The sequence below is a fragment of the Canis lupus genome, chromosome 3 (genome assembly GCF_011100685.1).
Source record: "Canis lupus familiaris isolate Mischka breed German Shepherd chromosome 3, alternate assembly UU_Cfam_GSD_1.0, whole genome shotgun sequence".
Lineage (NCBI taxonomy): Eukaryota > Metazoa > Chordata > Mammalia > Carnivora > Canidae > Canis > Canis lupus.
The window spans coordinates 70397536-70411439 of record NC_049224.1 but is presented as its reverse complement, the minus strand read 5'-3'; the positions used below and the strand labels follow the sequence as shown (position 1 = coordinate 70411439).

The window sequence follows — 13904 nt, the reverse complement described above, 5'->3', positions numbered from 1 at the left end:
ACTGGCAAAACTTTTAGAGACCGATAAATTTGTCCTTTTGTTTTTAGGATCCACAGACCATGGAAGGGTTTCAAAGACAAAATCATTTTGCTCCATCGTGTTAAACTGGGGTAGTTGACTTAAGATACCCCCCCCTCACAAAACCTGTCCTAAGGCTCACAGCCAGGGTTGAATCGTACATCAGGTACATGAAACCTCACAGTGTGGAAGTTCAGGTTCAGAAGAATTGTCCCTCTTTAATTGCGCACTGAAGGAACTAGGCAGGTATGTGCTGAGCCTTCACATCCCCCTCCTGACACCTCAAACAGCCACGTCAGCTGTCTGTTAGAGCAAGCAGACTTGTTTCTGGAGGCAGCACGGCACGGGAGGGGAGCTCATGGCTCTGATCCAGACTTCCGAAGTGTGTCCTGTGACCTGGGGTGCCCTGAGCCCTGCCGCCCTTCACAGAATGGGGCGGGTGTCCCCTGCCTTGCTGTCATTGCTGGTGGAAGAGGCACTGGACACGCTCCTGGCTCATGGGAGGCTCTCAGTACATGGGAGGTCATGTTTATACATTTTAGCCCTTTACTTTCTTAGGTTACACATAAAATGGTGAAACACAAAGCACTTTTCTGAAGCTAGGGTATGTTTTAAAGCACATGCATTTAAAAGCTTACCTCTCGAACCTAATACAGGAGAGACCAGAGGGAAGGGCCCTGGCCTGTGGCGGCTACTATGTAACGGGCAGCTCTTGTGCTCGTCCCTTCCTGTCCAGCAAGTGGCACAGAAGGTGACACCTGGGGTGGCAGCGGCACAGGTACTGGGTTCCAGTCCTAGTCCTGCCACATGGTTGCTGTGTGACTTCGGGGTGAAGTCTCTGAACCCTGTTTCCCTTTTGCAAAATGAGGATGCGGCCTACCCCTCAGGGCACCGTAAGGATTCATGGGCTCATGTTTATAAAGTCCTGGCCCTTTGTAAGGGGCAGCTGCTAGCTTCTGAGGTCTGTGTGCTTGGGGAAAGGAGATAGTGGTTGGGTCCACCTGTTACTCTTCTTCCACAGGAGGCCGAGATCGACAGCATTCACCAGTTAGTTGTAGGGGCAACTGAGAATATCAAGGAAGGTAATGAAGACATCAGAGAGGTGAGTACTCTCGGGTCCCCCAGGCCGTGGCTATGTGGCAATGAGTCCAGGCAGTAGGGGTGGTCTTGCTGGCAGGGCTGCAGGAGAGCCATGCTGGGGCCCAATCCCCAGGGCTCACCTCCTGACTGTGCTGGACAGTCCTGTTCTGTCCCCAACAAACCCTGGGCACCCGCTGTTACCAAGAGATGTGACTCACCCTCCTCCAAAGGAGCCATCTGAGACACGTGAGGTTACTCTTGGCAAAGGCTGCACCAGCTCCCTAAATCCGTGGATGGGCGCCACTGGAGAAGCTTGTTGAACACCCCCTGCCCCAACCCTAAGGGCCAGGGCCTTGGTTTACTGGGGCCACCACAGCGGACTCTTGAGTGTCCTCGGTCTTCTGAGTGCAGTCCCCGGGTTTGGGTTGATGGGAGGCCACTACTGCCATGTACTGTGGGGAGCCAGCAGCTGGGCCAGCTATGGTACTCGAGGTCGGCGTGTGTGGTTTTAACCCCAGGATGCACATGGGCAGTTGCTGGGTGTTTCCTGGGAGAAATATGCAGGAAGTATGTCTAAGGGCCAGCCAGTAAGGGAAATAAATACCTGTTTGTTTTCTGATGGATTCTAAACCCATGGTTTTGTCTAATTCCGGTAGCACTGACTCTAGCAATACCCTGTTAAAGCCCAGTGCAGGGCGAGTGCCCGCAGACAGGTGGAGCATTTGAGGGCTTTTGAAACCAAAATCCTGTGTGATGCAAATCCCTGTGCTACTGCCCTCCTTCTCCCCCCTCCCCCAGGCCATTAAAAACAACGCTGGCTTCCGAGTGTGGGTCCTCTTCTTCCTGGTGATGTGCTCCTTCTCCTTGCTCTTCCTGGACTGGTATGACAGCTAGTCCACTCTGGCTGTTCCCGGCAGGCGGCGCGCTGTTGTGGGCTCCGGCATCAGAGCAGGGCTGTGAGCCGATTTATCACAGAGCCATTCGGGGGGAGGGGGCTGTGACAGATGTATACTCTCACAAAAGGGACACCCAGACCTGTGGTTTTAAGCCCATGTAGTAGCTGAGAAAGAAAATAATGAACACAAAATGACCTGTGTAGCAATCCTGATGCAAGGTGGGTGAGTTGGTGGGGGGTGGGGATTGTTACTGGCTGCACCTAAATTGGAGACCAATGTGGAAGGGCTGACCAGAGGCCAGGCTCTGGGAGGCTCCAGCCCTGCCCTTCTGGTGGCTTCGGGAGAAGCACTGGTTAATAACTTCTCACAACAGATGATCATTTCTTTGTTTCCTGTGACTTCTCATCTGCCTGGGCCATGTGACAGAATCACTATGTTATAGAAAACGCACCTGTGCCCTGTTGACCTAATAAATGCAACTATAGCTGCTTCATGTCCTATCGGCGGGTCCGAGTGTAGTTCAGTGGACGCCGGCCTGCTGGCTGCAGAAGAAGTGCAGGGATAGACTCTGGGCACTCAGCAAGGGGCCACTGCGCCCCTGGGAGCTTTTGGCTGGAGCAGGAACCTGGCCTGTGCACCTGACCCTCTAGGAAACATGAACAGGACTGACCACCTGTTGGCAGTGGGAAGCACAAGTCTTCTGGAACCACGTCTGTGCAGGAAACAAGCTGGTGTTCATGCCCACCCCCACCCCCACCCCACCCCCTGGTGTGGGTGCGGACAGCTCTGCATTGCTCCCTGCAGAACTGTGTGCAGTACAGTCTGTCACGCGGCCACAGGGAGGGGTCCTGTGTTTTTTATTGGCACAGAGTGAAAATGTCAAAAGTTACATGTGAATTTACAGTCAATAAAATGTCTACTAGAAAGTACAAAGGTATGTTGCCTTAGTGTGTTTACTGGTGTGTCTGTGCAGGAAAGGTGTGTATGTGGTTCTTGCTCTCTCTAGATGCATGCGGCCTTGTCCCACTCATCCCTGGCTCCGAGGCCACGGTCATGGTCAGAACACCCTTGATGATAAAATATGGTTTGGGAAGCACATTTCAGGAAGCAGTAATGGAGTCGGCCATGACCACCATGCTTGTTTGCAACAGATCTTGCACTAGTTGTCATTTATTTTTGATCTACTAAAAAACAGTGAAACTTTTGACATGTCCACCAGAAACAACACATTCAAATAACATGGAAGAAAATGTCTGCGAATGTCTTTTTTTTTTTTTTCTATTTAATCGTCTTACACACTTAGCTTATCTAACTGGCAATTTTGTAAACATATACTTTAATGTCAAGATTCAGGTTGAGACATAATTTTCTTACAAAGATTCGGTGAATTGAAATGTCATCATTGGATTTGCAAGTTGCCACATGAGCCCCTCCCAGCCTTTCCTGCCTGCTTCATACATCAAAGGAGTTCTAGTTCACAAAATAAAAATTGATCTTGGCTTCCCAGCAATTACATTTTCACTTTTCCAACACAAATAAGTTTTTTAAAAACTAACTTGCTAACAGGGCTGTTGATGTGAATATTATTCATAACAGAAGAGAACAAAAAGGCCAAAGGGGTTTCGTTCCTATTTAACACATCACAGAGCAGACGGACTACCTACAGGGGGACAGAGTCCTGCGGCCTGGGGGCCGCTCTTCCTTCAGCCCCTCACCTCACATGCTGGGACACGGTCTGCATGCACTGGAGCAAAACATGGTCCACTCTGCACCAAGATGCCAACTCCGGTGGTTGGGGTGGGGGACACAGCCACCCGAGTGTGTCTGGCCACAGGACACCTGCGCACTTAGGAATGAGCACAGGGAAGGAAAGAGGGTCTGTTTGCTCTCAGAAGGCCTATTTCCTTCCTTCTCTGCGCACCTCACCACCATGCGGCTTGGTGGCTCTGTTGCCGCCTGACTGAAGGTTGGAAGAAATCTTAAGTACAGCTTGCTCTTAGCAAAGTGGGGGTCACTCTAAATACAGCTGTGGAGTAGGATCTCAAACAGCAAGGGGAGGGGGCGTAAAAAAATCAATTCCACAAAATGCATTATTTATCTGAATCCAAACCCCTTGCATATCCAGTGTAAATTTATTTTTTGATAGCATCCAATAAGTCCCCGTAAAGTAGCTAAATTAAGACTCCTTAACATGAAAAGTGGTGTCAGAGCTGTTTAAGCAACGCTGATATGCACTTGGTTTTATGCCCATGAGTGGCCGGCAGCAAGTTTTATTTGCAAAGCAGCATCAGCAAACAGAAGCAGTTGCACCATAAATGAGTAACCTCTAAATTATTGGTAATTATATTTAATGAAACGTCCCTCCAAGTCCCTTTTTACCTTCAAGTGACTCATTGTGAGGAACCTGCCCACCTCACTGAGCTGACTTCTCGGCGGCTTCAGTCTCCTGCTCGGACAGCTTCTCTTCTGACAGAACGGACATCCAGGGTGAGACAGAACGAGTGATACTCTGCTTGGCCAGGTTGTAGTGGTTGATGACTGTGTAAAATTTCTCCCGGGCACTGGAGTCTTGCTCTGCGTAGTAGCTCTCCAAGCCTTCTGGAATGCACTGGGTGTTCTGAAAGAGAAGAGGCCACTGAGACACATGCATCAAGGCTGGAGGGACACCCCACGGATGTTTACGGAGCACCTTCTCTGGGCTGAGGGGAGAAATACAATGATAAGCAAAAGCAGGCACGGGTCCTGCCATTGGCACAGCTCAGTGACCACCCGACAGATGTACATCGTGACAGGGTAGGCCTCTCTACCTCTCTAAGGTAGGCCATGATACCACAGTGCTTGGATTCCAGGGGCATGTACCAGGACAGTGAGCCTGCCTGCTTCACTAGAGAAGTTCAGAAGCCACCCGTGCCAGGCCTGTACCAGGAGTACCAAAGACAACATGCCATTACCCAAGCCATGGGCCCTCTGATCTTAAACTTGTCATTTATTTTACATCTCCCGAAAATATACTCAAATAGGGAAGGAAGGGAAGTCAGCAAGGCCTTCTGGGAGCTAGGTTTTTCGTAGGCCTCATCTGGGGAGGGGGAGGGAGGCAGAGGAGACTGGCCCCACAGCTGTCCATGAAGGAAGAGGCTCTGTCTCTACAGGCATGGAACCCTGAGAGGTCAGGATCTGGTAAAAGGTCTAGAACCCCAAAAAGTTAAGATCCCATACCACAAGCTGCCTTTCCTTACCAGTCCCAGAACCAGCCTGAGCCACTGCCCCATCGCTGCTGCTGTGGCCAGCCCACACCATAGATGAGCTCAGCAAGCCCGTGAGAGCGGTGTGTGGGGCTGTGGGTCGTCTCCCACCACCTGTTCTCCCAGAGTGAAGCAGGCACTTGGCGCCCAGCTAGCAACTACACATCCCACAGCTCTCCTGGCAGCCAGGTGAGGCCACAGGACTAACTCTGGCCAGTGGGACAGGAGTGGGTATCTGTCCACTTGCTCTCCAGTGGCCCTTTCTCCGCTGGCTTCGCCCAGAGAAGGATAATACTCTGGGGGCTGGCAGGGCAGCATGGGACAGAATCGGGGCTTCAGGATGGCCTCCCAGAGCCCCACTGCCTTCCAGCAGGAGCCTTCCATCTTGTGGAAGCCACGTTACCTGTGTGTCTAAACAACCAAAGCAAAACACAAATGCCACAGCCTCCTTACCAGACAGTGAAGGGAGACTGCGGCTAAGACAGGTCCCTGGCCTCGGCCACCTGCACAGCCACCAGGAAGAGTTTCACAACCCAGATTCTCCACCCACCCCGAAGGGTCTGACTCAGCACATCTGTTCTGGAGCCATCTGTATTTTTAAACATCCCAGATGATTCTGAGGCTTGGCACACCGAGTGCCGTCTATCTTGGCCACGGCCACCCTGCTGGCAAGTGCACAGCCAGGGTCCGAAGCCCAAGCACCACCTACAGCACTCTGACTGACTCCCGTGGCTTAGCAAGAAGTGCTAAGCTTAGCCAAGGTGTCCCTCCACCTCCCCCGGGCAAGCTGTGTGTGGAGAATGTGACGGGACCTTGATGACCACATCTCTGGGCACCTCAGGCCATCGCTAGGATGGCTGGCCACAGCTGCTGCACCCAGACGGTGCCAGGGGACCGCAGGGCCAGCCCAGCACGCAGCGGGGGAACCTCCTCCAGGAGTCTCGCCCCAGCCTGGGCCCAGGTTGTCCTTAATGTCTGAAAGCTGCTCCTTGAGGTCTTCCTGTAGATTTGAGGCCCACCTGCCACTTCCTTGGCAGCAAAGAAAATGGGACTGGGGTTTTGCCTCCCACGCCGATGTTCTCCTCCTCCTGACCTTGTCTTTGCACCTGACAGCTTGACAAGTGCTTTCCACGCACCCTCTCTCGCTGTGAGGTAAATTCCATTTAGTCCGCTGTGACAGATGGGGCGAAGGAGGCCCACAGAGGGGAAGTAACTCTCCAGCCTGGCCTCCCAGAGTGCCCAGAACCCCACACAGTGTCCCCGTGCAAAGCCGCCAACAGACGACCCACTCCGCTCCGACACAGGCACTGTGAGGGGCAGCAGCAGTCAGCCCTGGCGCAGGGGCAGAACCACTTTTTCCAGAGCCGCGGCAGTCTCACATCTACAGCCGGCGTCGAGGCCCCAGCACTTGCCGGGTTCCGCGCCGGGCCTGCGTTACCAGCCCAGCCTCCGGCACCCTCGCAGGCCTGGCTGGGGCTCCCCTGGCAGCGCTCAGGGAGGCTGAGAGGTCTGCCCGGGATGGCTGCCGTGACCCAAGCCAGGTGAGCACCACGGCCTACGTGACATCCTCTCAGACAACAGCCTGTCCTCCAACCCCAGAGAACTCCCCAGCACACGGGCCCACGTAGCCTGGCCGCCGTCATTGTCAGAAGCAGGGACGCCGACAGGGCTGAGCACGTGATTGTGGAGACACAGAGGGGATGACTCCCCAGTTACAGAAAAGCCCCCATGTGCTCAGACTTGGAGGCCTCTCATGATCAGTCGAGGTCCCTCTCCCCCCAGATGGTTCTCCTGGGATATGGGCCATGGGAGGGTCATCGTGAAGTGAGGAGGCGTGGCTGGGGACTGGCTCTCCCACAGCGGGGCTGCCCACCATGTTCAGAAGCACCAAAGACAACATGCCATTGCCCAAGCCATGGGCCCTCTGAAACCAACCCTGCTGGCCTTGTCCCACCCCATGGCCCTCACCCAGGAATCCCCAGCTCCGTGACTCAAACACCAGGAAGTGGCAGGCCTGGCCTCAGCAGAGCGAGGTCAGTGCCTACTTGGCATGGCTGTTGACAGATGGAGTGGTGTCACACCTGGCCTGGCACCTGGCCCCCAAACTACCATTCCCTCACTGACGGGTCTGGAGGACAGTGAGGAGGTGAAGGACAAGACAGTCTGGGGTAAAGGGATGTGTAGAAAACCCTGTGTTCTTGGGGGGTTTACAGCACGTCCACATGCCTCTGTTCCCCAGACCAGAACCCATGACCCGGGTGAGTGCCATGGGTGGCTCTGAGGGGCTCACTGCCACTGGCCGAGTGGCAACAGAAAGGCAAGGTGTTCAACGTGGGCTTCCCCGTCAGCCCAGTACTGTCCACCCGTAGAGAATGGTCCCCCTCCTCCTCGCTCCCTGATGCCCGAGATACCAGGATCAGAACCCCCTGCCGACCCCCCGGAGCACAGAGCGCCAGGAGAGGACAAAGGACTGCCCGTCCAGCAGGTCAGTGGGTGAGGCAGCAGCAGCCGTGCTGCAGAAGGAGCTTGGCCTCGGAGGCCAGCCCACACCATGGCCACGGCCACCGCAGTTCCTTCCTCTCAACCTCGGCTCCCCCACCTACGACATGGGGCTGGGGAGTCCCACCTCCTGTGTGGCCGTGAGGACTGAAGTCAGTGATGGGCCGCTCAGTGAGAAGCCACGTGTCCATGCTCACACGGAAAAGGAAGGAAAGATGGAAAGCCGCAGGGCCACCACCAAGGGGACACCTGTGTCTCAGCAGCAGCTTGACCCCAGCCACGCCTCCTCACGTGCAAGGCAGGCAACCACCCCCTCCCCAGCCGGCACTGCCACCTGCCCTTTGCTCTTTCCTCTCCTCCTGCCACCTGCCAGCACAGGGTCCTGCTAGACGTCCTGAGGCGGCCGGCACAGGCTGGGCAGCTGCGAGACTCCACCCCAGGCCAGAGCTGGGCCTCCAGACATAACAGAACGGGGGCCAGGCCAGGGAGGACGCACAGTCCTGCCGCTGCCCACACCGCGGCAGGAAGAACGTGCCGGGGAGGTGCCCTGGGGGCTGGTGGTAGGCGAGAACCCCAGTTCCAGAGGGAGCATGGGGCCAGGGCCTCCCTGGAAGCTCTGACCCGGCCCCAATCAGGCCAGAAGTCACAGCCATGTGCCCCTCTGTCCCTCTGTGGATGAGTGTGAGGAGCCTTATCCCTCAGAACAGGACAAAATGATAGTTGGACCAGTGAGGTCATGCTCGAAAGCATGTTCCGAACAGCCGTTCCGAGCTGGCACTCGGCCAGCGTAAGTGTTCCTCGTGCAGGAGTTCCACCATGAGTACGTGTGTCTGCTAATGGTCTACCAGGGATACCCAGATGTCAACATGTGGGGTTTCAGCAGTTTCCAACACTTTTAAAACCCCTAATACTCCTATAATAAATCCATGGTTTCAGGGAAAAGACGGAAACCTAGCATCCTCCCCAGCCCGGATCTGCCTTCCTAAATCCCCTTGTCAGACGCCTCCTCTCACCCAGAGCGTGGGCACGGGTGCCTGTCCTCAGCCTCATGCCAGGACCTCTGTGGTACCTGTGCCCATCCTCCCTGCCCACGGGGCCCCTTCTGGCTTTGGGGTCAGCAGAACCCAGCCCAGCCTGTGTCCTCAGTCCAAGCCTGGCCCAGACCACCCACTGGCTAAACGGACTCCTCATTCAGTTTGCACCCCAAGTGACCCGAAAGGTGACCCCCAGCACACATCACCCTGGTGTCTGCTTGCCCCTTGTCTCCTCCACTAGAATACAGGCAGAGGTAGGGCCTGGACTCCTGTCCGGCTGGGCACACACAGGAGGCACTTCATAAACACGTGCTAAATATATATGAATGAGCCACAGGGTGTGACCTTGGACACAATGACCATCGAGTCTGTACTGCGTCCCTCCCACTGGTACAGTGGGGGGCTAATGGTATATGCCTGTGAGGTTTCTGGGAGCGTGTGCAAACCGTAAACTGTCAGGGTCTGGTGTGACCTGCACGTGCACAAACGTGGGGGGGGGGGGGGACTCTGGCACACACACCCCTCCCCCCCAGCTTTAGCCGAGCGCACTTAGGTACAGGCTGGCAGCTCCCTAGTCGTTCATCTATGTTTTCCGGGAAGGACACCTGCCCCCGATTTCACGGAAAGGCCAGTGGAAAATGCCAAAGTCCCAGGAGACACACCTACAGAACAATCACTGGACTCCATTCCCCAGGCTGCCTGGACAGCAGGCTCACCCACAGAGCCTTCTGCACACGCAGATACCTGCCCCCTTCCCTGAAGGACTCCGAGAACCAGAGCTTCCTCTCTCGGACTCCACTTGCCGGGACCTGGCTTTCTAGCACAATAGGTCTTGCAGGCCAGGCCAGGTGGTTTTGGCCTACCCCTCTCCCCTCCATGCAGCCAGCTTGTCCTGGCCCAGAGAGCCCAGACGCAAACCCTGCCCCCCGATGACCAGGAGCTGCTGGCCCCAGTTGTTTGTGAGCAGTCTGTCCAGTCCCCAGGAAGCTGTCCTCTGCACACCCGGTTCCCATCAGGGCACCGCTGCCGCGTCTGCTTTGCTTCCTCTCTATGACGTCAGCCCCTCTGTGTCACCAGGCTCTGGACCAGGTCCTCCCCTCTTGTGTCCCCCACCCAGTCTCCATCCCCAGCACCCTGACCAGGCTGGACCCTGGTCTCTCCCCAGGCCCCCTGCAGCAGCCTCCTGGGCCATGTCACCAAACTTCCAGCCTCCCCGGGCCACTGAGTGGCCGTCCCATTATGTCCCTTTGCCTGGCACATGAAGTGTGGCACCGTCCAGCCGTAGCTGGCTCACCTCCCACAGCTCCCAGTCCTCCAGGCTGACCATACAGGCACTGTCCTGCTATCACCTGTGTGCACTGCCACTCCCCCAGCCGGCCTGGTTTGAACCTGCCAGTCTCCAGTGTCTGCTATTGGGCTTGCTCCGTCAAGGCCAACCCTTCCCTTCCCAGCCTCGCCCTGGCCTCAAAGCCCCCAAACCCTTGGGGCTGGCCTTTAAACTGTGGTGACTCCTGAGCTCGCAAACAGAGCATATCCTCTGCAAGCCTGTCCAGGGGGGATTGAACGGATTTGTGGAAGGGGTAAGGGGGGTTCCCCAGGTTTCCCCCCCCGCCCCCCCGCCCCCACACATAGGTCCTCACTGGCCTCCTATGAGCTTTGCTCAAACTTGACCACCCTGTTAGCAGCTGCAGTCCCCAACCCTGCTTTCCTCTTCTGTTTTCCACTGCTTGTAAACAAACGCAGTATACGACCGACTTCACGTTTCTTTGGAGACCAGCAGGGAGCTTCCCAAAGGTGGGGATCTTCACCTGACTGGGTCCTGGCTGGGTTCCAGCACCTGGAGGAGCAGCGGCTGCGACTGGCACTCGGCAGGCAGTGTGCTTGCCGAGCAGAGGAGGGCTGGAGGCTCAGAAGCGTTACGTACAGTGCAGTGTGCCAGGAAACGTGGCTTCTGGCTCTGCCTGCCCACTCAAGCCAGGGCTCTGCATCCCGCCCATCAGCAAAAACCAAAGCAAAGCCACCCGGTGACAGCTGACAAGCCGCGCCCGTCCTTGCGTGTTCTCGGCGTGGGCTTCTCCTGCGTTCACTTCGGCAACACCAGATCCTGGAAACGATCCCTTTCCCTCTTCACACTGGCTCTGGAGAGCTCAGAACCCGATGTGGGGCCCAGGTGCTGAGTGTGTGGGAAATGGGTACAAATCCGTTTTACTAGCTCCTGCTTCACCTCTTCTCCCTTCTTCTCGCCCTTTGTTGTCACTCAGTCCTCTTGTTCCCTGTGTATGCTTATGTGCCACTTGCAGGCTTTCTGGAAGGCGAAGCATCACAGCAAAGCAAGCATTTCCACGTGCATGGAGAGCCCAGCCAAGTGGGTGCCGGGCAGAGCGGGGGCCGAGGGCCAAGGGACACGCAGGCAGGAGTGTGGGGTGTGTGCCCAGCCCTGCGGTCAGTTTCCCCCAACCCCCCACAAGCCTCCTCCTTGGTGCTCCACACCCCCACCCCCCTGGGTTGAGGTCAGTTCAATTCCTTGCCTCCCTTCCCTGCACCCTTGCATAGAGTCCCTGCTGCTCTAGTGCCTGTCCCTCCATGGGGGCATCTGGCGACCTCAGGGAGGCGGAGCTTTACTTACCTTGAGGACGAACCCATCCGGGCAGGCACGGTCATACTTGTACACCTTGTAGACGACCAGGAAGACGACACAGGTGAGGAAGGCCAGGGCAAAGAGCACCAGCACGGAGACCTGTGGGCAGAGGCGGGGCCCATCAGGGTGGCTGCTGAGACCCCGTGTGGGGGCAGCCAGACGGACACACGGACGTGCACTGGTGCACACAGAGGCTGTCTCTGGAGAGAGACCCGCACAAGAGCCTCCAGGCGGCTGCCAGGGACGGCAGAGCAGATCACTTGTCACTGGACAACTTTTTGTATCGCTTTTCTTTCTCACCACAGGCACTTGCTACCTTTATGGTAAATGGCCTACTTTTGGTGTTCCGGGCCCTGCGTGAGGACCTGGGGCTACAGACACAATTGGGCATCATGGACACTTGGAAACCTGATGGAGTCACGGGTGTGGGATCACAGAGGTGATGCATCAGCCCAGATGTCTCCTGGGTCCCCATCACCTCTGCCCTCACGTCTCCTGCATGCTCAGTTGTGTCCCCTCCCCAGAGGCCAGGCCTGCATCGTGGCAGCTGGGAGCACTGGCCCAGGGCACTGTGGGGCCTTAGAAGTGAAGCACACAGCCTGCCATGCTGGGGCTGGCCCCACCTGGAGCACCCTCCTTTCCTGACACCATGCTGGCACTTGACACACTCCAGGTGACCCGTGCACCCTGGGGCCCACGAACACCCAGACTCTCCCCTATCTCTCACGCCCACCCTGGCCACCTGCCTCCCCATCACTCCCCAGCTAATGCTCACTGCAGCCAGGTGACATATCCCCTGTTCCCCTTGCCCAGGGATGCCCCTTGAGGCCCCAGGCAGGCAAGAAGTCTCTGAATCACATCCCATGAGGCTCTTCCTCCCCGTCCCTATATTCTGTGACCTTGTGACACAACCTGGACTGTCAGGGCTGTCACGCTCTCTAAGGGCCAGAGAGACTCCAGTCTGCCTGGACAGCCTATACTGCATATGGAGCCCACGCCTGACACAGGGACACAGATGAAGTCACAGATGCTTTGGGGCCCCCAAGTGCCCAGAGGAAAGGCACCACTGGATTCTGGTGGCAGCTATGGTACACGGCAAGAACACAACCCCAGACGGCCCAGGGAGACTGCAGAGGTCAAATCTATGAGGAAGGAGAGGGGGCCGCAGCCCCAGGGCCATATGGCAGCAGAGGCAGCAGCTGGAACCCTCAGGCTTTCAACAAGAGTGGCAGCCTTGCTGGTGCCGATACTGGGGATGGGCAGGCAGGCTCTGGGCAAGTTGCTCAGCTACTCTGGGTCAGGCTCCTGCCTGCCAGTGGCAACAGAAGGACCCAGCTCCCAGGGTGAGTAGAAGGGCCAAAGACTCAATGGGATCCTCCTGAGGACAGCACCTGGGCGCAAGTACACACTGAGGAAGGAAGTATTTGCTCTTGTTGCTGTAACTTACACTGTCACTCCTACCCTCACTCAGGTCACATAGCTGGCAAATGCAGAGCTGGGCTCCCAGCCCAGGCCACGCAGCCTCCCTCACACCTACTGCCCTGTCCTACCCAAGCCACCTCCCCACACTCACCCGGGCTACTGCTTACCCAAATCTGCCCTGCCTAGGACCCAGCTACCGCTAGCAGGCCCTGGGGCAGCAAGGGCAACTTCAGGGGCTCTCTGAACAGTCCAGAGCAGCAGGGCTGTCTTTCCCAGAGTGGTCTTTGGGAAGAGCTATCTTTAACTTAACTGGTTTCCTTCATAACCCTTTGTATTTTTTTTAAGTAGGCTCAATGCCCAGCATGAAGCCCAACATGGGGCTTGATCTCCCAATGATGAGACCAAGAGTAGGATGCTTAACTGACTCAGCCAGCAAGGTGTCCCACAACCCTTTGTATTTTATTTTAGACATTTGAAAAGGCTATTCCAAAAAGAGGCCCATGGCACACAACAGGTTAAGAAGCCCTATTAGAGTATCTCAAGAAAATATTAGCAAACTGAATTCAGTCATACATTAAAAGGATCATACACCATAATAAAATGAGATTCATTCCAGGATGCAAGGTTGGTTCAACACTGGCACATCAATGATATGTTACATGAATAAAAAGAAGGATAAAAACAGGTGATCAACTTCAAGAGATGCTGAAAAAGCATTTGACAAAATTCAACATCCATTTATGATAAAAACAAAATGGGTACAGAGGAAATGTGTCAACATAATAAAGGCCATTTAGGACAAACCCACAGCTTAACAGCATAATGGTGAAAAGCTGAAAGCTTTCTAAGTTTGGGAACAAGACAAGGATGCCCACTAGCCACTTCTGTTCACCATCGGACTGGAAGTCTGAGCCAGAGCATTACAAAAAATAAAAGGCATCCACATTGGAAAGGAAGAAGTAAAACTGTCCCTATTTGCATGATGGCATGGTATTACGTATAGAAAACCCTAAAGACTGCGCCAAATGACTCTCAGAACTATTCAAATTTGGTCGTTGTAGGACACAAAAATCAA

The 13904-nt window shown here is 55.5% G+C and overlaps 2 protein-coding genes across 10 annotated transcripts in view; one reads left to right on the top strand and one right to left on the bottom strand.

Annotated features, from left to right (window-relative positions):
* STX18 (syntaxin 18) overlaps positions 1–2931 on the top strand; it is a 120219-nt gene extending 117288 nt beyond the window's left edge. For 6 of the 8 annotated variants that reach the window (XM_038533393.1, XM_038533397.1, XM_038533399.1 and 3 more), the window contains exons 10-11: positions 1040–1120; positions 1897–2931. In XM_038533393.1, coding sequence (XP_038389321.1) covers positions 1040–1120; positions 1897–1992 — 177 coding nt within the window. In that variant the 3' untranslated portion in view covers positions 1993–2931. Of the gene's footprint in view, positions 1–47; positions 265–1039; positions 1121–1896 lie in introns of all 8 variants that reach the window. The other 2 variants (XR_005357253.1, XM_038533394.1) reach the window with 2 other exon arrangements.
* A 201-nt stretch (positions 2932–3132) lies between these two features.
* The window catches only part of NSG1 (neuronal vesicle trafficking associated 1), a 28904-nt gene continuing 18132 nt past the window's right edge, over positions 3133–13904 (bottom strand). The window contains exons 4-6 of one of the 2 annotated variants that reach the window (XM_038533401.1): positions 11396–11506; positions 4374–4611; positions 3133–3840 (exon numbers count right to left, since the gene is read on the bottom strand). In XM_038533401.1, coding sequence (XP_038389329.1) covers positions 4408–4611; positions 11396–11506 — 315 coding nt within the window. In that variant the 3' untranslated portion in view covers positions 3133–3840; positions 4374–4407. Of the gene's footprint in view, positions 4612–11395; positions 11507–13904 lie in introns of both variants that reach the window. The other variant, XM_038533400.1, reaches the window with a different exon arrangement.